General features: G+C 44.6%; 1 protein-coding gene across 1 annotated transcript in view; it reads right to left on the reverse strand.

Moving 5' to 3' along the window:
- Positions 1 to 10,398: 10,398 nt before the first annotated feature.
- TSHR (thyroid stimulating hormone receptor) overlaps positions 10,399 to 26,964 on the reverse strand; it is a 36,383-nt gene continuing 19,817 nt past the window's right edge. Inside the window, exons 8-9 of the mRNA XM_035107835.2 lie at positions 14,983 to 15,171; positions 10,399 to 13,913 (exon numbers count right to left, since the gene is read on the reverse strand). Coding sequence (XP_034963726.1) covers positions 12,509 to 13,913; positions 14,983 to 15,171 — 1,594 coding nt within the window. The 3' untranslated portion in view covers positions 10,399 to 12,508. The remainder of the gene's footprint in view (positions 13,914 to 14,982; positions 15,172 to 26,964) is intronic.

Below are 26,964 nucleotides of genomic sequence, written 5' to 3' on the forward strand. Positions count from 1 at the left end.
TAGTGCCTGAAGATATGTAAAGAAGGTGCAAGGCAAGCCTTGGAGAGAGCATTCCACAAAAAATGGAGCCACCACAGAAAAATCCCTGTATGTACAACCTCTGGTCTGCAAGTTGCTGCTTAATGCATTAGATGTGCATGTGAGTAAAATTAACCATATCACTGCTTCCATATTCAAAAAAGTTTTATAAAAGTTGAAAGCTTAAAGTGAGAGGGTACACGTACACTTTGGGAAACACGACATTGAAATAAAATACAGTTGGACCTCGACTTACGAACTACTCAACATCCGACGTTTTCAACTTACGAGCGGAAAAAGTGCTCACGCGCTTACGATTTTTTCGACATCCGAACGGAAAACCCGTTCATGGCTAGATGCGGTTTCCTCGACTTACGAATTTTTAGATGTGGTTTCCTCGACTTACGAATTTTTTCGTTTCCAATGCATTCCTATGGGAAACCGCTTTTCCTATGGGAAACTCGACTTACGAAGTTTTCGACCTATTTCAGAATGGATTAAGTTCGTAAGCTGAGGTCCCACTGTATTTGGCATTGTTTCTGGAGTGTCATGAATCACTTCAGGGATGGATGTACTGCTACTGGTTTCCCACCACTTCTTTAGAAAAGGCAACAGGGTCTTTCACATGGGAGAAGCACCACCCCCTGAACAATTTATAGCAAAACAAATACGTGCCAAGGTACTTCTTCAGTGTTTTGGAAGGGCTGAAAAAAAATCCAGTTTGTTCGTAAGAATTCTGTAGTGAAGATTCAAAACCAGGTTTGTTTCCCGCTCAGTTCTTCCATAGTTGTCCTTTTCAAGAGTGGATAAGGTAAGACCCTAGATGGTACTAGTTCTATATTTTGGGATGATAGATTTGTTTATTAAACAGCCTTGTGTGCAGCTGTAGATCATTGCCTCTGGGCAAGATTTACCTAATGTGTCCCATCAGCAGAAGTCCTTGCAAAGACTTCCACCTGCACTCCTGTAGTGGAGGAAGGGGGATATGGTGTGTGGGTTGTCACCACCCACCTGTCCGCTGGCAGGAAGTCAAAACTTTCAAGAGTGTACACCTGATGCGCATTTTGCGCAGGGCAACCCCTTGTCAGTTCAACTTTCTGCCAGCTCCACTGCAGTTTGCCCTTTTTGGCAGCTCCAGGCATGAGAAAAGCGAAAAGCTGGGAATGTCATTTTGGAAGGGATATTCCTTTGTTCTTTCCTAACTTCTCTTTCCACTCCCTCTGCTTGCCACTTTTTCTCCTGGCTCCATAGATCTCTCCTTTTCTCCTGGTGTTCATTTTCTTTAGCCTTGGAGGCCTCTGGACATTTGGCAGTGGGCAGGTGGGGTTGGAAAGGGTTGAAATGCACAAGAAGGGGCCACCCATGTGCCCAGGGTATCCCTGATCCCAGTAGATGGCAAGATCCATCTGTTACAGGGAGGAAAGTGAGCTTTTCCCGGACGAGGAGGATGGGGAAGAAGGAAAGGGAGACAATTTCCCCAGACTCTGGGCTCAGATACTAAACAGCTCCTGGGGAAGGCCAGAAAGATGGGTCTACCCTGGGAGATTGACTAACAGGCTGAGGGGCAACCCCAGGGAGTAGGCAATGCCACACCAAGTACTTTCCCAAGTGCAAGGCCACCCCAATAGTTTTCCATTTTCCAGAAGAGTTTAAGGAGAACATCTTGCAAAAATGACAGGTTCCTGGGGCCTCTTAAGACAGTGCACTCTCATGAAGCGCCTGTATCCCTTTCATAAGCATGTGGTGGAATTATTCCTCTATAATCAGTATTATATGATGCAAGTAATATGCAGAAACTGTATTTTTACCAAAGTGGTGGGTGGGTGGTGGGGCAGAGAGACCTCATCAAGGTTGAAGAATGAGACAGGAATATGAAAACAAAACAAAAAATACCTGTGTGGATAAGCACAAGAAGGCGTTCAGAAAATTATATCCCTAGGAGTATGTCAATAACCTTTGGAGACAAGGTTGAACAATATTGCCTTAAGCAATTAAGCCTTAAGGTTGTCCAAAGTGCATGTTACCCTATCTCTGCTTGGGAAACTTCATAGTTTTGTCTGCAACTTTCTATCTGTGCAGAAGGAGAGCACTCCCAATGTGGTGGAAAGATTGCCACCTCTCTCTGAATCAGAGAAGAAGACCAAGTAATAGACGATATTACCAGATATACAATATGGTGTCCTTTAGCCATCATCTTCAGAAGCTGATTAAACAGGCAGCAGGGCTCTAGATCAGTGTTCTGTTGCTTTTGGTGATGATAAGTAAATAGAGTACTCCAGTTTAGTAGCCACATTTTGGCATATGTCATGGACATATATAACCAATGATTTTCTAGATAACATGAAATGTAATCTCTTCCTTTTGCATCATTCTCCCCTAGATGGCAGCCAAAGTGCAGAAAACAAGTCCCAGAAGCATTTAGAAAGGCAGTGAGGAGGAGACTCTCAACATCTGCTGAGTGTTTGACACACCGGCATTTGACGAAGTCTGCTACTTTTTAGAGTTGCGACTGGTGGTAAACGTTTACCAAAGTTCCTCTCAACTTCACTAGGGTGAAGCAGTGAAAGCTATTTAAGCACAAGTTTTTAAAGCAGTGATTTAACATTTCTGCCCACAACATTTCTGTCTTTGAGTGACATGAGCATCCAAGCAAGAGATGCTGAAAGTTAGAGAGAGGGAGAGGGAGGGAGAGAGAGAGGTTCCTGCATTACACAGGGTTGGATTATATGGCCCTTGTGGTCCCTTCCAGTATACCTGAAGGAGCGTCTCCACCATTCTGTCAGGACACTGAGGTCCAGCGGCGAGGGCCTTCTGGAGGTTCCCTCGCTGGAAGCCAAGTTACAGGGAGCCAGGGAGAGGGCCTTCTCGGTAGTGGCACCCGCACTGTGGAACGCCCTCCCACCAGATGTCAAAGAGAAAAACATCTACCAGACTTTTAGAAGACATCTGAAGGCAGCCCTGTTTAGGGAAGCTTTTAATGTTTAACAGACTATTGTATTTTAATATTTTGTTGGAAGCTGCCCAGAGTGGCTGGGGAAACCCAGCCAGATGGGCAGGTTATTAATATATTTATTATTATTATTATTATTATTATTATTATTATTATTATTATTTTACAACTCTATAATTCTATGATTCCATGAACTGATGTGATGTGGTTGGTTCAATTTAAATGATGATGAGATTAAAAATACAGCAAATTCAACTGGAGCTTAAATATATGCAAAATTACCTTTTACAGCAGTTAATTAGCTTAAGCATGGTTGAATAAAGTGACCATATAATTTAATATTTTAATAAGTTGCAAGCAAGATAAGACAGCTGGTAATGGGTTCTTTGAAGAAACTTGGAAAGTGTTTGTATACTTTAAAAAGAAATATTTTTTAGTATAAAGCGTTGCACACCCAAATCTTTGGCCTACTCTAGCCAAAATCTGGGGTTCCCAGAGTTCTAAATCCCCTAGTATCCTAAATGCAGGGAAGGGAAAACTTTTTCAGCCTAGGGAATTCCTTCCACCTTAGAGAACATTCTAAGGGGTCATATGCTTGGCAGATGTAAAAGCGAGTGGATCGATGGATGTGATTTTTATCAAGCTACAGTAGGCTGTTATTATTCGTTAAATATGTATACCACCCTTCGTCTGTAGATCTCAGGGTGGTTCACAGCCTAAATACGCAAGATAAGAACAAGAACAAACCAAACCAAACCACCCTCCTTCCCTCTCTGCCTGCAAAAAAACCTCAGTTTTCTATACCTCTGCAGCTCTCCTATCTTACACCCAAGCAAGCAAGAGCCACTATCACATTCCTGCCAGGTGAATGCACTCAGGCAGGACATGGATCGGGGCCAGTGAGGAGAAGATGTGGACTGGTTTCCCTAAGGGCCGAATGAAAAAGGCCTGGAGGGCCACATTTGGTGCCCGAGGCTGACCTTACCCCACCTTTGCCTTTAAAGAGGGAGGGTGGGCCTTAGAATACACATTTAATTATTCAGAAAATGTAAAGATTCACAAACAAGCATGTCCACACGCATAAAGAAAATAGTTACAGGTAGGTAGCCATGTTGGTCTGACGTAGTCGAAACTAAGAAATTTCCTTCCAGTAGCACCTGAGAGACCAACTAAGCTTGTCATTGGTATGAGCTTTCGTGTGCATGCACACTTCTTCAGATACTTCTGAAAAAGTGTGCATCCACACGAAAGCTCATAGCAATGACAAACTTAGTTGGTCTCTCAGGTGCTACTGGAAGGATTTTTTATTTTATAAAGAAAATATTTAGCCTAAAACGGAGGAGCTGACTCTAAAATGTCTTTCTACGGAAGGAGAGGCACAAACTGTTCAAGGCAGAATTGCTACGGACCTGATTAATTGAGCACTATCCCGCTGAATGCCTGATCCTGGAGACAAGCCACAGGCTGCCTTCACATGCCCCACTTACGAGTTTCCCAGGCACACCTTGGATGGCTGTTATTGGGAAAAGAAGGCTGGTCTAGCTAGATCCTTGGCCTTAGAGTGGGGCTCTTTGTATGTTAAGTGTCCTTAGAGTTTGAACAGGCTGTTCCCCAATCATCCCTCTCCACTGCAGCACAAGAACTATGTGACACCCCCCTTCCGACATCCCCTCCCCCAGTTTTCACTGCATGGCTGGAGACAAATGGCAGCTTCTATTCTGAAAATATTCAAAACCCACACTGATCTGTGTTATTCAGAAAGGAGGCCCTACCCCTGTGACCCTGAGTGAAACCACTTGACCGTTTCTGTTCCAGGCCATTGATGACGACCACTCCATGATATTGCCCCACATCTCTTTCTGACACAAAACCCAGCATCAAAAAATAATGAAATAGCTGCCCCACTACCAGATAGGAACCCCTTGAATGTGAATGGCACCAGAACAGCTGGATCTTGGACCCCATTGGGAAACTGGTAAGGAACAATTATGGATATTGTTCAGCATTCATCTTCATCCCTAGAAAGAAAACTCCGGTGCTGAGGTGAATGTTTACCTGTATTGAGCAACGGTATTCCAAATCTCACTAGATTGTGTAGCAAAAATTCCAGATGCATCACAATATTTTTAGAATGTTCATCCTAGGTGAGTCTGTGTATGCCGTTTTTAGTTTCATGGTGGAGGAAAGGCAGGATGTACAAAATGCTAAGCTTATTGTTCTTTTAACAATCATGGTCATATCAACTATTGGGCGGTGGGATGCAAATGTCATAAAGAAATTAGAGCCAAGCAAAAAATGGCATCCTAAATTTCTACCTGTTGCCTGTGGGTAGCAAAGTGTTTTTTCTTTAAAACTGGATCCACTGTTGTGCCCAAAATTCATAGCTGGTGGAACTGGTGAGGTGACTTCATCATATGTTGCCCAGGGGAGGGCTGAAATTTTCCATGGGTTTTATCCCAAAACAAATAAGCAAATACAGATCTTGGTTCTGTTGGCAGATAATGGAGCCGACCTTCCAGCTCTTTATCAACAACAATACAGGCCTATCAAAGATTGCAAGTGCAATCTGGTTTACTCATCTGGCATTGTTCACAATGCTTCTATCACTTTGTGGCATGCTCTTTCCTCTTCTTTTTGTGTAGAACTTTAGCCCAAAGAGGGGTATCTCCCATATATTTTTTAATGAAGTCTCTCCTATCTCCTCTGCTAGCCTTCAGACATGTACTGAGAGACCACCCTATGGCTCACTGCATTCCTGTGGCTGGAGAGAGTTGCTGGACCACAAGGTGTGGCAAGGACCAGATGTGGTGTGTTGCTCTCAGGAGAGCAGCTTTGCTTCAGGCTGGAACACATCAGAGGAGGTGAGGCCACTGTTGAAGCAGGGATGGGAAGCCTGTGGCCCTACAGCTGTTATTGGACCACAATGCCCATCATTCCTGACCACTGGCCATGCTGGCTTTGTGGTGGGGTGGGGGTGATGGGCTTTGGAGTCCCAGCAAAATCTACAGAATGACATGATCTCCACCCCTGCTAATGAAGAATCCCTTTAGATTGCATCAAGGTGAATTAGTGAGACAGGTGCTGCCACTATTTACAGTGAAAGTCTCCACCCATTACTCGGAATTGGGCTGTATAATTCTTTCAGAATCTGATTATTTGGGGCTCTTCCAATGATGACATAACACAGCTGGTTTCCCTGTCTAACCTAAGCCTTACTGAATTTATTTTTCTCTGCTTGGTACAGATTGTGATGTGTCAATAAAAAATATGCTATGATTCACCAATTAGTTTTAATTCACTAGAGCATGCCTTGGGCTTCTAAAATGCTTTTTTTGCTCTTGCAGTAGAAAAAGAGGTGTATGAATTTAAATGTAATTAATAAAATAAAATGCTTGGGAAGGAGAAGGTTCATGCTAGTAACTCTTGTGCTGAGAACAGTGGAAGCAAGTAAACAGGTGAGCGCTGAGAATAGCAAACCTGAAAGAAGCATATGTGCCACTACCCAAGACCATGTAAGAAAGCACTCACTTGAAGGGCTACTTCTCATGGGTGGAATAAAAGAGAAAGAGGTTCAAAAAGTCAAGTAAGAGAAGAGAGACAGTACAGCTCTTTATGCCAAAAACATATACTTACAATAAGGTCCATGAAATGAACAATTGCAGAGCTGTAGGTACCATCTGAGTACTACAGAAAATGGTTATTTCGTCCTAATATTAAAAACCAAGACGACAAAGCCGGAAAACATGCCTGAATATACATTGGTGACTTTTTTTAAAAAAGGCAGCAGTTAAACCAACACATTTAGATATGCAGTCAGTCTGTAGATAGAAATGGTTATTATTTGCTATTGAAAAGACTGGTCTCCCACACCAAACCACCCACCCTAAACTTTGCATATACTACCCAGTGAATTACAATGTGCACAAACAGAAAATGTAAGGCAAACATATAAAATATAAAACATTGTAAGGCAATGGTTACAGTCCTACTTTATACAGGACAAAAATACGCTTCTGGTACTTCAACACTTTATCTGCTGTGCAAATGGAAGTCTGCTTCCAAGGGTAGATATACATTGCTGGTACAGGGGTGATAATTTGCAGGTATTCTCCCCTCCACAATTAGAAAGCTTGAGTCCCAAAGCAGGGGAATAGTACTTTATTTTCATTCAATAGCTTTTTAATTTCACTGACTTCCCATAACGAGGTCTTAAACCTTTTCAATGAAACTGGCAAAATCAGCTGATGTGCTTTCTATAAGAAGACTGCTTCCTCCTCCTCCTCCTCCTCCTCCTCCTCCTCCTCCTCCTCCTCCTCCTCCTCCTCCTCCTCCTCCTCCTACTGTACTCTCATTTTCTAAGAACTAAAGTGAATAGCAGTGTTTCCTTTTCCATTTCTTTATTTTTTCCTATTCAGCCATGCTCTCTTTTATGACTACCTGCTCTTTTGACAGGGAGATTCATGGTTTAGTTTAACTCTTTTTCTAAAAAAATGTTTTTATTGGGTTTTTTTTTTCAAAAGGACACATGAGAACATAAAATTTAGCCCAATCTTAAGCACTTCATATTAACAAGCATTTAAGAATTTTTTAATTTTATTTAGGTAATTTATATCCACTTCAAAGAAATCTCTGAATGGTTCACACCATCATTATCAACATCATAAAAAGAAATAAATGCAAAGATCACAATTAGAAACCCACATTTTAAAGCAGAACAAAACATACGGGGACCATATTAGCCACTAGTAGATCCAAAATACAGAAATACAAAGGAATCAAGTAGCCCTGCCCACCAAATGTTGTTGTTGGCATCCATCGGTCTCGGGAAACGCCTTTGGAGGTGAACTGAAGCTGTTGGAGAGTTACTGAGCTTGTTGTGGCTGTAGAGACCAATATGGGAGAGACATGTTTTGTTGCAGCTGGGGCAGATAAAGGTGCCCAGCTGTGCTGCTGCAGATGCACCATGGCGTTTCTTCTCCCTGCAGTCCTCCCAGCAGTCATTCCTCCTCTGGTCACTGCCATGGATAAACAACCTGACTGTCTCCAGGCACTGTGGTCATCGGCAAGGGATTCCCATACGACAGGGTTAATGTTGCCAGCCTTCATGTCTTGTTTGCAGACATCTTTGTAATGGCAGAGTTGGTCTGCCAACAGGTCTGGTGCCTGAAGCCAGCTCCCATAGAGCGCATCTTTGGGGATTGTGACATCTTCTGTTCTGTGGACATGATCAAGCCAACACAGATGTCATTGAGACAGAAGTGAAGACATGCTGGGAATGTGAGCTTGAAGAACACATCTTTGCTTGAGATTTTGTCCTGCTATGTGATGCCCAAAATCTTCACAATGCAGCACATATGGAAGGCTGAGAGGTCGTTCCAGACAGGTATAAGTTGCTCATGACTCACTTCCATAAAGCAGCATGCTCAGCACGCAAGCCTGGTAGACCTTCTTCTCGGTATTGGTTGTTAGCATCACATTCTCCCATACCTTTTTGGAAAGTGAGCCATTGCCATGGCTGCCTTGCCAATACACTTGTCCAGCTCAGCATCAGTGGAGATGTTGCTGGTTTTGGTGGAACCCAGGTAGACAAAATCATCAAGCGTGTGGTCACCAGTGCTTATGCATGGATCACTGGCTGTTGATCTTTGTCAGGCTGATGGTAAAGCCCAACAGCTGATGAGTTTCTGTAGAGCTTCCTCAGAGTGTGCTGTGAAGGTTGCATCATCTGCAAACAACATCTCTAAGATAAGGACCCACCACACTTTTTCCTTGGCATGGAGATGAGCCAGGTTAAACAGACTCTTGCCTCTCCTTGAATGAAAGTCAACAGTGTCTTCAGTGGAGCTAAGGAATATGGAGAAGGCATCAGGGTCAGGGACAAGATGACCGTAGGTAACAGCAGCACTCACTTCTGTTGCTATGTCCCTTTTCCATTAGAGCATCAAGATCCAGAACTGCAGCTTTGCTTCACTTCTTGCAAATGTTAAATTTTATTAGGAAATCCAACTAATGATCTTCTTGTATTTACTTACTCGTGCAGTCTTCTGAGTGCTAGTAAGTCGCCAGCATTCTTTTTCTAGAATTTCAAGCTTGCCCGTTTTGCACTGATTCTGACCTTTTTCCTTCGGAAGCTGGGTCTGCTGTTCTAGAACCAGTTTCTTTTCCAACTCTGCACTGACTGTCATTTTTCTCATGTAATCGAGTTGCTCCTCCAGCAAACAGAAGCAAGACTGTGCTGCCCCTAACTGCATGCTTACAATTTTCATTTCTTGCATCATTTCCTGGTGAGTTACATCGTTCTCATATGAGTCATGGTGAAAAGCCTTTTCATACTGGGCACCTTCTCTGGACAGGCAGTTTAGGTCACCGTCAGCCTGTGGCCTCTCTAATTCAAGATGGTGGAACTTGTGTTTTCAGGGCTGCCACTAGAGCTTGGCTGTTTGGGGTAGGACTGTTTTTTGTGCAAGCTGTTGCCTCCTTTGATCTGATGTTAGCAAATGCAGAGTACAGTCATACCCCGGGTTACGAACGTGATCCGTGCGGGAGGATTGATTTGGTGCTTCTGCGCATGCGTGTGACGTCATTTTGTGCTTCTGCGCATGTGCGAGTGCCGAAACCCAAAGTAACCCGTTCCAGGTTCGACGCGGTCCGCAACCCGAAAATGTGCAACCCGCAGCGTTCGTAACCCGAAGTATGACTGTATATGTTATCTGGAGGCTGAAGAAAACTTCCTATGTAGCTATGCTTACTTCTTAGAGCATCATTTGCTTGGACCATCACATGTACTGAGCATTAGCATCCCATTATTTCCCCATGGTGACTCTACTCTAAGGCAGGTATGTCCAAAGTCCGTTTCGGGGGCCTAATCTGGCCCGGGGCCTAATCTGGGGGCCTAATCCGGCAGTTTATGTCCTGAGGTAAAATCCTAAAAAAACCTTCAACCCTAAAAAAGGTCAACAACTTTGGTCGGCCCTTCACTTCATCAAATCTGGCCCTCTTTGAAAAAAGTTTGAACACCACTGCTCTAAGGTATCAATGCACATGGTTGTATCTCAGCTCCAGGGTTTTCTGAAAGAAACAGATCATATGGATCCATTCCAGTCTGGTTTTAGACCTTGTTTTGGAATGAAATCCAACTTGGTAGCCACAGTGCAGGGGTGCGGATCCTTCAGTCTGCAGGCCAAATTTGACCCATGATGCTGTCCATAGTCCCTGCCCCATCAAGTGTGGGGCAGGTAGAGACAAAACTGCTTTGGCTGGGTGACTGAGCTCTCTGTGGGGGACTCTATTGTGCAGCCGATCCCTGCAGAAAGCAGCTCTGCTAGCCTCTGCTTGCAAAGCCCCTTTACTTTGGCTCCTACATGCCTGAAAACCCAGCTGGCTATCGGGGGCTTGGGAAGCACTGTGCAAGGGATTTTGACAGTTGTCAAAGTTGACCTACAGGGGTGGGGACAGATAAAGATCTGGGCTGCCAGGCCCAGAATTTCCCCACTGCTGCCCTTGTGGATGAGCTGCATCAGGAGATGGACACAGATAGTGCTATGTCGCTGTTTCTCCTGGATATCTCAGCCACTTTTGATATTGTCTATCACGGGATTCTTCTGGCCCATCTGTTTGGGACGGGCTTATGTGATACTGCTCTCCTCGGTGGTTCTGTTCCTGCCTGGAAGGCTGAACCCAAAAGTTAATGCTGGGAGACTGCACTGCTGTTCTAAGCTTATGGGCTTTGGCCTGTGGGCAACGACAAGGTTCCATCTTGTCTCCTGTGTTTTTTTAAATATTTACATGAAACTACTGGGTAAAGTCATCTGAAGACTCAGGCCTCTGAGTTGCCCAGTATGCAGATGACATCCAGCTCATTCCCCATTTTCCAGTTCCAGGGAAGCAGCAGAAGTGATAAACCGGGCAGTTCATGAGTGCATATGGAAGGAGGAGTTAAAAGGGTGAAACTTAATCTAGACAAGATGGTCCCAGAATGTAGCAGCCAGATGTTTTGTTCTGGTGCTTGCAGGCCAGCGAATAGAACACCTATCTTAGGGCAGCTCCGTTGGTTGTCTATGTCCCTCCAGGCTCAATTCGAAGCATTGGTTTTAGTCCCCGAAGACATAAATGATTCAAGACCGGCTTAGTTTACGGATCACCTGCTCCCCTATAGGCTTGTCTAGGAATGAAGATCAGCTTCAAGGGCCTTGGTGCTATTTTAGGAATACAGTGGTGCCTCGCTTAACGAATGCCCTGCTTAACAAAATTTCCACTTAACGAAAGGTTTTTTCTAGCGGAGGTTGCCTCGTTAGACGAATTTGTTTTATGAAAAATTCGTCTAGCGAATCGCGGTTTCCCATAGGAATGCATTGAAATTCAATTAATGCGTTCCTATGGGAAAAAAAAAAATTCAAAAAAAATTCAATGCATTCCTATGGGATTCACTAGATGAATTTTTCGTTATAAGAAAAGACCCGTGGAACGAATTAAATTTGTCTAGCGAGGCACCACTGTATAGCTCAGAGCTGGAGCACATGCTTTGCTTCCACAAAACCCCAGGTTCAGTCCCTGGCATGGAACCGTGCCTTGCACTCTGGAGACATGCTGCCAGTCGGTGTTGGCAATACTGGGCTAGATCAGAGGTCTGCAAACGTTTTCAGCAGGGGGCTAGTCCACTGTCCCTCAGACCTTGTGGGGGGCTGGACTATATTTTGAAGGGAAAAAATTGAATGAATTCCTATGCCCGACAAATAACCCAGATGCATTTTAAATAAAAGGACACATTCTACTCATGTAAAAACATGCTGATTCCTGGACCGTCCGCAGGCTGGATTTAGAAGGCTATTGGGATCCAGCCCCCAGGCTTTAGTTTGCCTACCCATGGGCTAGATCAGGCATAGGCAATCTTGGCTCTCCAGATGTTTTGGAACTACAACTCCCATGATCCCTGACCACTGACCCTGTTAGGTAGGGATCATGAGAGTTGTAGTTCCAAAACATCTGGAGAGCCAAGGTTGCCTATGCCTGGGCTAGATGGACAAATTATCTGATTCAGTACAAGACAGCTTCCTATGTTCCTAGGAGTGAGCACAAGAGACAAGCCCTTCTCTGTGAGAGTGTGTCCCCTCTGGGATGCCCTCCTAATCAAAACCCATTGGGCTCCCTTTGTGTGTATTGTCTGCCAAACGTGAAAGGTATCAATTTAAATGGTGTTTTAACCCCTAATTTTACTGTGACCCCTGATTTTATTGTCTGTCGTTTTGATGTGTAACATATTTTGCTCTTGCTGCCGCTAGGTTTGCATTTTGTTTTAAGTGCTGCTTTTAACTTGTTACTGCTGTTAGAAATGGCACTTGCCTTCTTATTGATTATATGGTTTTTATGAAAATGTTGCACGCCACCCTGGGTACTTTAGGTAGAAGAATGGGATATAAATAAATTATTATTATTTTACAGCAGTCAAGCAGCCACATAATGGGACAATATTGTAAATGGCACCGACCGTAGCGCAGGGTTAAGAGATTTGCTGTTACTGATCTGATGATTAGGGGGTCCAGATTAAGCAAGAGTCCCCCGAGAATGCAGCAGTATTGCAGGATGGTAGTCTTCAGGTGAGCCATGAGGATGCTTTTGAAGGTTGGTGAGATTCTGGCCCATCCCCCTGTTGCCCTTCTGGCTGCAAGAGCCGCTGCTGTTCTTGGGGGAGACTGTTTGACCCCTGTAGACTTGAGCCTGGTGCTCGCATAATCCAAACTTGCTGAGCAAGATGAAGACATCCCTTCGGAAAGCTTTGGTAAAGATAGCATACAGGAACGGGTTGGCACAAGAGTTGAGTGGATAGAACAGGACCAGCAGGATTTTCGAGTTGCTGACTGTTATTAAAGGTTTGTTCATAATAGCAGATAAAGCATAGAATGAGATGGGTGCCACACATAAGAAGTCAGTAAAGATCAGCACAGCCATCCTTTTGGCAATGATGGTGTCCTTGTCTCCTGATTTGTACTGGGGATTCCGCACAGTGATATAGATCTTTATGTAGCAGGCACAAATGACGATGAAAGCAATGATGTTCAGCATCAAAACAATGACGACGTAGGCTTGTCCCAAGGGCGTTTCGGTGTCCATGGGAAGGCAGATACTGACTTTGCCGTAGCTACTGACTCCAACCAGTGGTAAAAGGGCAAGAAGGAAACATACCAGCCAGCCACCCAACATGATAACAGAAGCATGCAAGAGACGGATTTTCTTGTCCAAGCGCATCGCAAAGGTGATGGCATACCAGCGTTCCAGGGTGATTGCGGTCAAGGTGAAGACAGACAACTCACTAGCAAAGACAGTGAAGAAGCCTGCTGTGCTGCAGCCGGGCCCAGTCTGCCAGTCAATAGCATGGTTGTAGTATTCTGACCGAGTATAAAGATCCACCGAAGCAATCAGGAGAAGGTATAATCCCATACAGAAATCGGCAAAGGCCAAGTTGCACATCAGGAATCGTGGGACGGTCAGCTTGTAATGGCTGGTGAGGAGAATGAAGAGAACAAAAACGTTGCCCATAATGGCTAGCAGGTTCACAAACCACACCACGACCCTTAGAAACCTGTAGCCCATGATGTCTTCGCAAGGGTTGAACTCGTCAGGTCCTGGCGTGCAGCTGATGTCGTCCGTGCCCGCACAGATAATGTAGTCATAATGGCTGTCAAATGTTGGCATGCTCTCCTCTTGAGGGTTCTTGAGCTCCTGGCCAAACCCAACCTCTTTGTTGTCATGCTCTTCAAGAAAGACAAAGTAATGAGAATTCCCATGAACATCTCTATTGAATTTGGAGTTCTCGTCATACACGGCCTCGGTGAGGTCTGGATAATCTTCTGCATAGTCTCGGTAAAAGGGGCCCCTGAAGGCAGTGGCAGATCTTCTCTTGCGGAAGTTGTGAGTATTCGTATGGTTGCAGAACAGTGACTCCAGCAGTCTAAAAGGACAGAGGAGAAGAATAATTGCCACTAAGGTATTTAGTTCATGTTGAGCCCAGCAAGTGAGGTGATGGGAAGCTAATCATTGTAATCTAGGCATAAGAAAATATTATTCAAGGGATTTTGGACCCAAACTACTACCTGAGACCTTCTCTAAATATGACACATACATAATTGAATAGCATTTCACATTAAACATGCTATTACCGGTATGTATTATTTAATTGTCCTGCAATGGTGCTATTCTATTATTCATTTACGTTTATTAAAAGGAATTTTCACAGTGCCTTCTTACAATGAGAAGTCTACAAGGCTGCTTATATTAGACATTATAAATCAGTGGGTGGATGCATGCATGGGTGGAAATCCTAATTCTAATAATTTTGAACTAGAGCAGGAGTTCAGGATAAAACCCAACAAAACAAAACACAAAACAAAAGCAATAAAGGAATACTGATGGTTTTTCTGTGGTGACTCCCCACTTGTGGAATCATATCTCCTCAGGGAGACTCGCCTGGCGCCTTCATTACATATCTTTAGGCGCCAGGCAAAAATATTCCTCTTCTCCCAAGTCTTTAGCTAATTAAACAATCTATGGCAGGCATGTCCAAAGCCCGTTTCGGGGGCGTAATCCAGCCCGCCGGTTGATTTAATCCGGCCCCCATGGCAGTATATGTCCTGGGGTAAAATCCTTTAAAAAAAAGTTCAACAACCTTGGTCGGCCCTCACCCATGTTCACTTCATCAAATATGGCCCTCTTTGAACAAAGTTTGGGCACCCCTGATCTATGGCCTTTTAAACTGTGTGTGAGGAGGTTATTGTTTTGGTTTGTTATTATGGTATGTAATTTTTGTGTTTTTATATTGTAAACTGCCCTGTGATCTTTGGATGCAGAAGGAATTCCAGAGTTGGGATGCCACCCCAGAAAAGGCCCTTCCATCTGCCTGTGTGGGGCACAGTTGAAGATGGACCTTGGAAAATTACCTCAGTTTCCGGGCATGTTCATGAGAAAGGAGACACCGTGGCCCCAGATGGTTTTAGAATTTAATTTAAATTGTTAAGACTTACCCCTTGGCTTTCTTCCAGTTCTTGAAAGCACAGCAGTGACTTTGGTATGACAGCTCAGCATTCGCAAGATAAGGAAAAGTCTGTATAGGGGGGAATTTCTTTAGGGCCCAGGTGTTTTTAGCCATCAGTTCTTTAAGGTTTTCCAGTCCTCTTGCGGGAAGAGTGGTGATACCTGTCTGGGAGACATCGCTGCGGATAGGCATAGAGAAAAATGAGGGGTAATATATTAGATCATATTTTCTTTAAGTGCTTCACAACTCATGGATGGCAGAAAAACCCACAGTCAAAATGAAACACAGAGGGCACCTGATCTATGCACAGTAACGGATCTTTGAGTGGGAATGCAACGCCGTCCAAAACAAGCAATTGTTCTATCTTCCGGGGCTCACCACCCACCCATAAAGCCTCCATCTTCTCATCATTCAGACTCAGTTTATTGGCCCTCACCCAGTCCGCCACTGCATTCAGGCCCTCGTCCAGGGCTTGCACAGCCTCTCCTGATTCAGATGTTATAGACAAATAGATTTATGTGCAACTGTTATAAGAATAAATTGCTCCTTTTCCCTTATGGGGTATCCAAGAGCCCATATAGAGTCCTTAAGTGGGTTTCCTACCGGTAGGAGAAAATAACAGAGGCCAACCAGGGTATACTGAGAAGCAAAGCGGCTAGTAAGCCTGATCTTTATTAAATTGTTGCAACAGGGTCCCCACTCACCACACGCAGGAGGAAGGAGAATCCTGAACAATGGTGTAGACTTTTGAAATTGCCCACCCTGCAGCCCAAGACCACCCCCCTAAAACATCATACATACATCACAGGAGGTGGTCTACAGCAGAAATCTGCCAGGATACCTGATAATGGTCACTGATTGCATTACCTGGGCAGCCTGGCCATTCTTTTGTGATGGTTAATACTTTAGTTCCTGAATCCAGGTCACAGGCTCACCCTATTCACACACAAATACGCCCTTAAGACAGGATTTGTAAGCAAAGGAGACAATGGGGAGGCTTTCCCATTTCCTCCCTCCCTTGCAAAGAAATATCTGAGGTGAATTTGGGAGAGTCAAAATGGCTTCAGGATTGCTCTCCTGTACCACTTCAGACACATGGTTTGTATACTTATGTATGTGCATTTATGAACATTTAATTTATATTTGAGACCTTAGAATTCTTATAACACTATCAACGTGTTGATGACAATGTGCTGCAAAACTCCTAATGGCTGCCCCCAATGTCACCTCTCTCTCTGGCTCCATCTACAGCAGCATCAAACAACTTTAGGCATGCTTCCCCTGAGACATCCCGGGAACTGTGGCTTGTTAAGGGTGCTGAGAGTTACCAGGAGGCCCCTTCTCTCCCTGGAGAGCTACAATTCCCAGAGTTTCCAGGGTTTGACTGTGAAACTACTCTGGGAAATATAGTCTCCTAGCAACTCTCAGCACTCTTAAAGAACGATGGTCTCCCAGATTCTTGGAGGGGAAGCCATGATTGGTTTAAGTTGGATGGTCCTCTTTTAAATGTATTGTGCAGACGGGGCCTTCATTCAGTTGCTGCTCCTTACATTGGTCAAGCGTTTGCCGCAGGACCCCAGTCTGAAAGAGAATTTCTCACTCTGTTGCTCAGGGCCGTCTTAAGCATATCTGGCGCCCTGGCGCCGTGGTGCGAAGATCCCTCCGGCGCCCCCTCGCCCCGTTTCGCAGCACAGCTGTCTGGCGGGCACAGCGCGGCTGCTGCGGGCACATCAGCGTGGCGCCCCCCCCCCGGCGGCCCAGCGGCCTTTGCCGTAGGGCTGGCCCTGCTGTTGCTGATCGTATTCTTGAACAAAGGACCAAGGGGGGACTCTAAGCCAGGCATCCCCATACTTTGGCCCTCCACATGTTTTGGACTACAGTTCCCATCTTCCTCAACCACTGGTCCTGTTAGCTAGGGAGCATGGGAGTTGTAGGTCAAAACATCTGGAGGGCCACAGTTTGGGGATGCCTGCTCTAAGCTAAAGCTGCAGAATTGCAGCATTGTTAAGTTCAACTCCTGTACTTGGGACTTGTATCAACAGAAAGGGTTTTATTTTAAATCATTGCAGGTGCTGGTTAGCTTATGAATGCCAAATTCACACTGCTTTGTGAATTTAATGTAATTATCACAGGCTGTATCCCTGCTGCTACCCAATATAATTCCCCCCTCTGATGTCTGCCTGAGTCTTGAAATCTAAGCATTCTTGAGGAGGGGTCGTAGCTCAGTGGAAGAGCATCTGTTTTGCATGCAGAAAGTCCCAGGTTCAAATCCCGGCCAGCTCCAAGTAGAGGTGGGAGAGAATTCTGGTCTGAAATCCTGGAAAGCTGCTGCCAGTCAGTGTAGACAATACTGAGCTAAAAGGGCTTAGTATAAGTAAGGGGGCGTGGGTGGCACTGCTTGCTGATCAGAAGGTCTAAAGTTACCACTGAGCCTTTTGGGCTTGCTGATTGGAAGGTCGGCAGTTCGAATTCCCGTGACAGGGTGAGCTCCCATTGCTCTGTCCCAGCTCCTGCCAACCTAGCAGTTTGAAAGCATGCCAGTGCAAGTAGATAAATAGGTACCACTGCGGAAAGGTAAAGACTCTCATCACGGGGTTCCATTGCGCCAGAAGCGATTTAGTCATGCAAGCCCCATGACCTAGAAAGGTGTCTGTGTACAAACGCCGGCTCCCTCGGCCTGAAAGTGAGATGAGCACCACACCCCATAGTCGCCTTTGACTGGATTTAACTGTCCAGGGGTCCTTCACCTTTACCTTAGTATAAGTAAGCATTATATGTTCTCCTAGCAACAAAAATGACCATTGGATCTCTCACCTCAGTGTGCTAATTAGAAAAATGCTACTTGGGTGTGGGTGAGAGGGGGTAGAGAAGAAATATTTGTCAAGGGTTTCACTGAAAGTTTGGGTGTTGTTGTTTTTTTTAAAACCTGGACAAAGCAAATTTAGCACCAGTAATTTATTAACTGATCTCATGAAGCACTTTCATTTCAACGCTTTGCTCAGTAGAATTGCCGTTTTATAGAATCATAGAACTGCAGTGTTGGATGGTACCCCAAGGGTCCTCTAGTCCAACCCCCTGCAATGCAGGACTCTCAACTAAAGCATCCATGACAGATGGCCACCCAACTCCTGCTTAAAAACTTCCAATGAAGGAGAGCCCACTGTCTCCCAAGGGAGTCCATTCCACTGTCAAACAGCTCTTAATGTCAGAAAGTCATTCCGGATGTTTAGTCGGAATCTCCTTCCTTGTAACGTGAAGCCATTTATTTGGGAAAATCCCTCTGGGACAGGAGAAAGTAAGCTTGCTCCATCTTCTCCATGAGAACCCTTTAGATCAGGCACCCCCAAACTTCAGCCCTCCAGATGTTTTGGACTACAATTCCCATCATCCCTGACCACTGGTCATCTTAGCTAGGGATCATGGGAGTTGTAGGCCAAAACATCTGGAGGGCTGCAGTTTGGGGATGCCTGCTTTAGATATTTGAAGAGGGCTATCATACCTCCTCTCAGACTCCTCTTTCCCAGATTAAACATACCCAACTCCCTCAACCGTCCCTCACCAGGCTTAGTTTCTTGGCTTTAATTAACCATTTTATTTCATTTGTTTTTGAAATACCCATAAAGACACACACAATTTGCATGGGAAATGATAATACAGTAAAAAATCAATAGCTCACCAATAGACTTAAAAGGCAGTCCAAATGTATACCATGTTGAGTGCTCACTGAAAAAAGAAGAAGGTTTGGTGTCCCTTTTGTGACCTGGTGACGGGGGTGGGGATCTAACCTTTGGGGTGGTCTGAGGAAAAATTATACCAAAATACAATTTTCTTCAAAGTGCTTCTTGATTTAATGCTGAAAGGTTTTCTTGCCAATGAACTAAAGTATGTCTTGAAAAAACATGTCTTGAAAAATTGTGCATTAAAAGTACCATAACCAACTTGGTGTAAAATCACTTACAAAGATGGAGAGCATCTAAGGGTGGGGGAATACAGAGGCCAAGCCATTAGCCACCACAAGAGATGTACGCAACTCCGAATAATGCAATGACCACAAATGCAAAAGAAAGCAGTTCAAGAATGGTGCTCGTCATTCCAATTTGCCAGCCCTTCACACAAGTGTCCATAGAAGAGATGGGACTCAACTTCTCCACAGGTTACTTAGACAAAAAGGTCACATCTCTGAGTAAGTTAGCAGTCTAGCACCACTTATTTGCGATGTTGCTGTGAGATGTTTCTAAAAGCTCCACTATAGAGAAACTACATTCTTGACTTGGAACTCTTGAGCATTCACAGAATGGGTAATACCATCGGGCACGACCCAATTTACCTCCAGTCCTTTCATATTCTTCACAATGATATTGCACTAGTGCTGAATTTAGGGCAGTGCAGGCGGTTCTCCTGCACAGCGCGGTGAGTCGAAGGGGCACAAAACTGAGAAGATCCATTTGGGGGCGCCAAATTTTGGCCTTTCACAGGGGCGCCATATTACGAAAGATTTCCAAAGTCCGCCCCTGATTTCACTTGGGTGAAGAATGATGAAAACATATGACTCTCAAGCTTTTCCTTCATCTATGGTTAAAAGGTAAAAGTAAAGGGACCGCTGACCGTTAGATTCAGTAGCGGACGACTCTGGGGTTGCGGCGCTCATCTCGCTTTATTGGCCGAAGGAGCCAGCGTACAGCTTCCAGGTCATGTGGACAGCATGACAAAGCCTCTTCTGGCGAACCAGAGCAGCACACGGAAACGGTGTTTACCTTTCCTCTGGAGTGGTACCTGTTTATCTACTTGCACTTCGTGCTTTCGAACTGCTAGGTTGGCAGGGGCAGGGACCAAGCAACAGGAGCTCACCCCATCGCGGGGATTCGAACCACCGACCTTCTGATCGACAAGCCCTAGCCTCTGTGGTTTAACCCACAGCGCCACCCACGTCCCTCATCTATGATTAGTGCTTGCTAAACCAGGGCTTCTGTGGCTCTCTGGATACCCAGGTTAATTAGTGATTTAGGATCAAAAATATGCTAGGCACAGCACAAAGCACAGGCAATATTTATTCCCTGCGCAGAGGAGGTCACACCTGAAGGACTGATAATGTCTGTGGCATCCGTACGAAAGTTAAGAAGAACCTCCTAGTTCAGGCCAATGGCTCATTTGGTCCAGCACCACGTTGCCAACCAGATACCTACGGGAAGCTCGAATGTAGACCTGAGCACAACAGCACTCTCCTCACCTGAGATTTCCAGCAACTGGCATGCAGAGCCATACTGCCTCTGGCAACGGTAAAGGACCCCTGGATGGTTAAGTCCAGTCAAAGGTGACTATGGGGTGCAGCACTCATCTCGCTTCAGGCCGAGTGAGCTAAGAGGAAGGCACATTTGGCAAACCCTCACCATGACCAAATCCCTCCTGGAAACCTATGTCCCCACTGTGGAAGAACGAGTGGATCCAGAATTGGCCTCCACAGTCACTTACGGACTCACTGCTAAGACCATGTTCATGGAAGACAATCTTACTCAGCTATGAGTGATCGCCAAAGAAGAAAGGAAAGACTGCCTCTGACAGGGGAATGTGTAACTCTGATCTCGTCCCACCTTCACTACTTACCCATTTGTCTCCTGCTTCAGTTGCAAGTGAAAATTTGGACCTTAAAAGCCCTAAATGAAACTGGATAAAGAACCACCTGCTCCCATATCAGCCTGCCTCGGCCTTAAGGTGTGCCTTAGAGACCCTGCGCTCTGGGACGGGAACTACAGCTCCAAGAATTCTTGTGGGGAGCCATGGCATCGCAGGGCTTTAACTGAATGTGGCCTCTGTCAGGTAAATGATGAGGTTCTTTCTCATGCCACCTCCATCACTTTTGGGGACTTGCCAGTGTGGAAAGCAACTGTGTATCTCACCTGAACGGCACAGTTCCTCTCTACAGGCATTACTTATATTGGTGTGTGATCTAGCTACGGAGTAAATGCTCCATGTTATTATAGGTAAAGGCCCCTGACCATCAGTGTTCGACTCTGGGGTTGCGGCGCTCATCTCGCTCTATAGGCCGAGGGAGACGGTGTTTGTCCGCAGACAGCTTCTGGGTCATGTGGTCAGCATGACAAAGCTGCTTCTGGCGAACCAAAGCAGCGCACGAAAATGCCGTTTACCTTCCCGCCGGAGTGGTTCCTATTTATCTACTTGCACTTTTATGTGCTTTCAAACTGCTAGGTGGGCAGGAGCTGGGACCGAGCAACGGGAGCTCACCCCGTTGCAGGGATTCGAACTGCCAACCTTCTGATCAGCAAGCCCTAGACTCTGTGGTTTAACCCACAGCGCCACCTGGGTCCCTCCATGTTATTATGGCAACATACTAAAAGCTACTAGATAGTATGACATCAATATCCTGCTAAATCCAGTATGGAGTGCCTGTCGGAAGCTCTGTAACAGAACTCTACTTAAGTAATACCGCTGCAAGATCCTTCAGGGTTCAGAAGGACCCAAAGTTCTCAAGTCACTTTTCTTAAGGTGCTTTCATACATGAGCCAGTAAAAGAATAACCCCGCTAGGATTAATCAGATGAGCAAACCAGGTGATGTAATATTAAAAGGATGCTTTCTCAAGTATCTTTTACAAAGGCTGCAAGGCTGGCTCTAGGGACGCCAGGTGTCAAGCAGAATTCAAAATGGGACTTCAGAAACAAGCAATTCCTTTTCAAGTCCATGATTTCATGGTGGTGGAATGTGAGGGGGTGCAACTTTGAGCGTTTTAGCTTTCATTATATACGCGCCTCCCCCCCGCCCCCATGCAGGCATTTCTTTCGGAAACACTGGGTCAGTGGTGGACCTACATTTCAGTGGTGGCCCTGAAGCTTGAACGGTCATGGGGGGGGCCCCTTTGCTGCCCGCAATAAGCGCTGGGTAACCACTGTTATCTTCTTCAGTGAGGTTGTTCCATGACAGATCAGCATATCTTTACAACATCTGTCCTACCGACCTTTCGAATTTTGGGATTGTTGAAATGTATACAACAAATAATTAATCAATTTGAGGTATGCCACTCAAAGTGGGTCTACGAGACACAAAATTTTCAAGCAGTGTGTGAACTAAAGTTGCTTCTGGGGCTCCTCCTGGATTGGGGGCCATGAAACTTAAACTTCATTCATTTCATAGTAGAACAGCCCCTGCATATGCACTCACTCCTTGCCCATCTGTGTTGGGGCGCTTGGTTGTGCCCCCTCAAAGGTTCATTTGTTCAATATCTGTTTGATATAGTAAGTTCTGGCAGTCATAATGCTCTAGAACAGGGCTGGCCAACTCCCAAGAGACTGTGATCTACTCACAGAGTTAAAAACTGGAGGTGATCTATCCCCCTTTTGAGGGTTCAGGTCAAAGTTGTAGGGCTTTTTTAGGGGGAAGGAAAGCCCCATTTCTTTGGGGTTTGAACTTTTTTAGGGGAGTCAAAGTTGTTGAGCTTCTTTGGGGGGAGCCAGTGATCTACTAGGGATCTACCACAGACATCCAGTGATCTACTGGTACATCACGATCTACCTGTTGGACATGCCTGCTCTAGAAGGTAACACCATTTGAATTTTCAAGGATGTGAACCACGATTACTGATGGGTGATTTAATTAAAACTCTTATTGGTAAACAAAAATATATATTCTCTCTCTCTCTCTCTCTCTCTCTCTCTCTCTCTCTCTCTCTCTCTCTCATTTGTATAGATTTAGAGTATATTGACAGTGAAATCCTATACTTGCTTACTCAGTAGTAAGCCCCAGTGATTTCAATGGGACTTATTCACAAGTAAGTGCGTAAAGGATCACAGCCTAAAATGATAATCTTCTAGGGGGGGGGGACCAAGAAACCCCAAGCAGGATTGCTGGATGTGAAGAAAGTAAAAGTAAATAAAACTGATTGTAAGTTTAAAAAGAACAATGACGTGATTATATAATTAAGGAGAAACAAACATCAAACTCAAAATCAAATTTATAAAGACTTAGGTTTAATAAAACAGATTAGAATTCAATTCCCCCCTTTTTTGCAGCAGAGTTTTCATCTGGTTTAAATTATTTTTATTTTTCTGCACAACCTTGGCTGTAACATTTTTCACAAATTCTGAAGTTCAGCCAGTATAAAAACAATGTGCCTTATTAAATAATCTCTGAACTCTTCTACTGTGTTATTGAATCTACTTATTTAAGCAACTGATGCCCTACTTAACTTGATGATGTAATTTTTATTATTTTGTTTTTGTCCTTTCACTATTCCCTAACATACTACGCTCAATTTTGCCACCTACAGCATCTGACTTGGATTCAAACATGCCCTCCTGTTTATGGAAGGAAATCGATCCCATAAAAGATCACGAGGGAGGTGACTTTGGTTGAGTCCCCATTTCCGTTCCTGCACCCTATAAAAGCTGCCCCAGGGAGTTGGGAGACCCTCTCGGGAGCTGTGGCGGGGGGGCAATGGTTCTGACCCTTCTCCAATGGGGTAGAACTCCATTCCTGGGGGAGTTATCATACTATATTTAAAGGTAAACATTTTCTTAGGGCAATCTTAGAAGACACAAGCAGTGAAATATATAAAAACTACAATCCACTACAACATAGCATAAACGTAACACTCCAAATAAAATATCAGTAATATACTGTTACTGACATTTTGATGCACATGCAGTAAGTAAAACACATGTCTGCACTCTTTTGAACTTCCTAGTATGTCTGCTATTTTTTTAAATTTTGCATGCTATCAAACTCCATCCAGTGGTGTGGATGGGAAAACGGAAATGTGTTTTAATATTGCCAAAAGTACACACAGAAAATTTGGATCTGAGCGGTTGGGATATAAGGTCCCCATTGGGAAGCACCCAATGCAGTTTCTTCACTTATTCTGTGTGTGTGTGTGTGTGTGTGTGTGTGTGTGTGTGTGCGCGCGTGTGTGTGTGTTTTAGATTTTGAGCTCAGACTTTCGGCAGGGCATGCTCGTTTTACTTTGTATTACTTTTGTATAGCATCTAGTGTATTTCAGGAACTTTTATCGAATAACAAATAACATCTTTGAAGATGCAGCCTGAAGGTTTTGTAAAAATTCATGTATAGGGTAAATACTACGGGAGGAATTCATTCCAGGGCTCCTGCTACAACAGCAACAACAACCACCACCACCACCTTTAAAAGCCCTAAATGGCCTCGGTCCAGGATACCTGAAGGAGCGTCTCCACCCCCATCATTCTGCCCGGACACTGAGGTCCAGCACCGAGGGCCTTCTGGCGGTTCCCTCGTTGTGAGAAGCCAAGTTGCAGGGAAGCAGGCAGAGGGCCTTCTCGGTAGTGGCGCCCGCCCTGTGGAACGCCCTCCCAACAGATGTCAAAGGGGAAAACAACTACCAGACTTTTAGAAGACATCTGAAGGCAGCCCTGTTTAGGGAGGCTTTTAATGTTTAAAAAATTATTTAATTTCATTTTTCTGTTGGAAGCCGCCCAGAGTGGCTGGGGAAACACAGCCAGATGGGCGGGGTATAAATAATAATTTTTTATTTTTATTAACAACAACAACAACAACAACAACTGTACTCTGCCCATCTGACTGGGTTGCTGGGACTCATTAGTTGAAGGGAAATATACACAGTAAAATAAACAAACAAACAAATAAATAAATATCTTGTAGATTCTATAAAACACATTGTGCTGCACTGTGGGAAGTTTGAGCAAGCTAGGGCTGAAGTGATTTCACCCCTGCTAGCCTTGCTCCCAGGAAAATCAGAGGATTTCTATATCAGGTTCCTATTGGAAGACCGGTCAAATGCCAGAACACTAGCAGTGGCAAAGTTTTTATCGGTGGTCACAAGAACTAATGTTTCCTATTCCGAATTTGAGTAAGATGTCTGAGTGGTTTGAGGGCGGGGTGTCCCAGCTGTGTATCGCTTGGTAACGAATTGATGGGTCTATGGACCGTAATAAAGATTGTTGTTAAATATCTAGAAAAGGGAAAAATGAGAGCAGAAATTGCATTCCTCTCACCTTTCTACCCTGTTTCCTGATGCCAGGATTTTGGGAAGACTATATTTTGACTTTGGGGAGACTATATTTTTCCGTGTATAAGATGATTTTTTTTTGCTAATTTTTTTAAGTCAAAAATTGAGGGTTGACTTAAACACAGATGGTGAATGCACCGGGGTTCAGGCTCAGGTTCTGGCGGCCTAGTCTTGGGCTCTTGAAATATGGCAACCCTAACCCTCAGAAAGCTCAACAACTTTGGCCAACTTCCATCAAAAAAGCTCATGTGACCGCCCCCAAAAAGCTCAAAGTTGTTCTGTTTGATGTTTAAAATATTGATTTCTTAATTTTGGCTTCAAAAAACTAGGGGTCCTCTTATACATGGGGGCATCTTATACATGGAAAAACATGGTAAGTACATAAAAGAGCTGCTAGATCAGGCCTTAAAGCCCACCTAGTCCAGCATCCTAGACTTGCAATGACCAGTCAGATGCCTATAAGATGCCCCCAAGAAGGACTCAAGCTTATCTCAGATCCTCCAGTGTCAGAAGTCCCCCAACCCTCTGGTAGGAATGCTCTGTCAATGCTGCATCCCCCTAACACTTATATGATGAAAACATAATAAAGTATAATAACCATGACCACGAACAGCTATTTGCTTTCGTTCTCAATACCAAGCATGGAAAAAATGGATTTCAGATGGACTGCACATTTAAAGTTTTGCCAGCTTTCATATTTTGAAATTTGGTACTCTGCATTTTCCTTGCAAGAGCCAATCTAGTTGATGCTGAAGCAACTTAGTAACACAAAGCAGATTGTCAAGAAACCATTTTGGTATGCATATATTTTCATAAATGCCGATCTATGATCTCAGTATATCGGATGCTAGAAACAAATTCATTGCAGCATTCCCTATTTCGGGCAACAACATCTGAAAACAATTACATGTTGCTGCTTTGGAAAAGAGTCGGCAAGGTGCGCAGCATTGAAAGCTGCTTAAGGAACACCAGCCACCTGCAAAACAATTGCCAGCACCACCACTGTGCTCTTAAAAAAAGAAGAAGCCATAAAATAGATAATGAACACATAACTGAAAATTAATGACTAAGCAGCACGTATTTAATCAAAGCCAATGAAGAAGATAACATCCTAACATGTTAAGATGCCTTATCCCATGGTACCTCGGGTTACAGACGCTTCAGGTTGCAGACGCTTCAGGTTACAGACTCCGCTAACCCAGAAATAGTACCCCGGGTTAAGAACTTTGCTTCAGGATGAAAACAGAAATCGTGCAGCAGTAGCAGCGGTGTGGCGGCAGCGGGAGGCCCCATTAGCTAAAGTGGTACCTCAGGTTAAGAACAGTTTCGCGTTAAGAATGAACCTCCAGAACGAATTAAGTTCCTAACCCGAGGTACCACTGTACTTTCCCACCCTGTTACCTAAAGTTGTTTTCCAGATCAGGGATTGGATCTGGAAAGTGCTGCATGGCAAACACATCTTGCATTGAGTGCTGGTCCCTCAGATAGGTTCAGTAGGTCAGTTTATGAATGACACTGAAGAGCAATGCAGACTTCATCTATCTCTCCCAGGGCCGAGGCTGGTTCATTTGAGCAAATAGGGCACGCCCCCACCAACCTCAGTCTGTTGGTCTCCCTGCCTTCCACCCTACCAATTCTAACAGCCACCACTGATCACTTCTTACGTTAAGTCATTGTGCAAACATGCTCAGGACTAAAATGGGGGAAGGTGTATTCCCACTGAAAGTTGGGACCTCAGATCCTTGCTGAAAACAGCAGGGCGTCAGAATAACTTACTCTGCGCCTCTTTCCCCAAATCCCTAAAACTGGCCCAGACACATCCTTAGCAGCAGGGTGAAGTGCATGGACACAAGCTCTGGGAACACAGAGGAGAGGCCATTTGAATTGACTGATTGGGAAGTGTCTACAGCTAACCTTCTGCTTGGCGAACCCAACAAGATGCCTGGTGGTTAACTCAGGG

This window comes from Zootoca vivipara, chromosome 1 (assembly GCF_963506605.1).
Source record: "Zootoca vivipara chromosome 1, rZooViv1.1, whole genome shotgun sequence".
Lineage (NCBI taxonomy): Eukaryota > Metazoa > Chordata > Lepidosauria > Squamata > Lacertidae > Zootoca > Zootoca vivipara.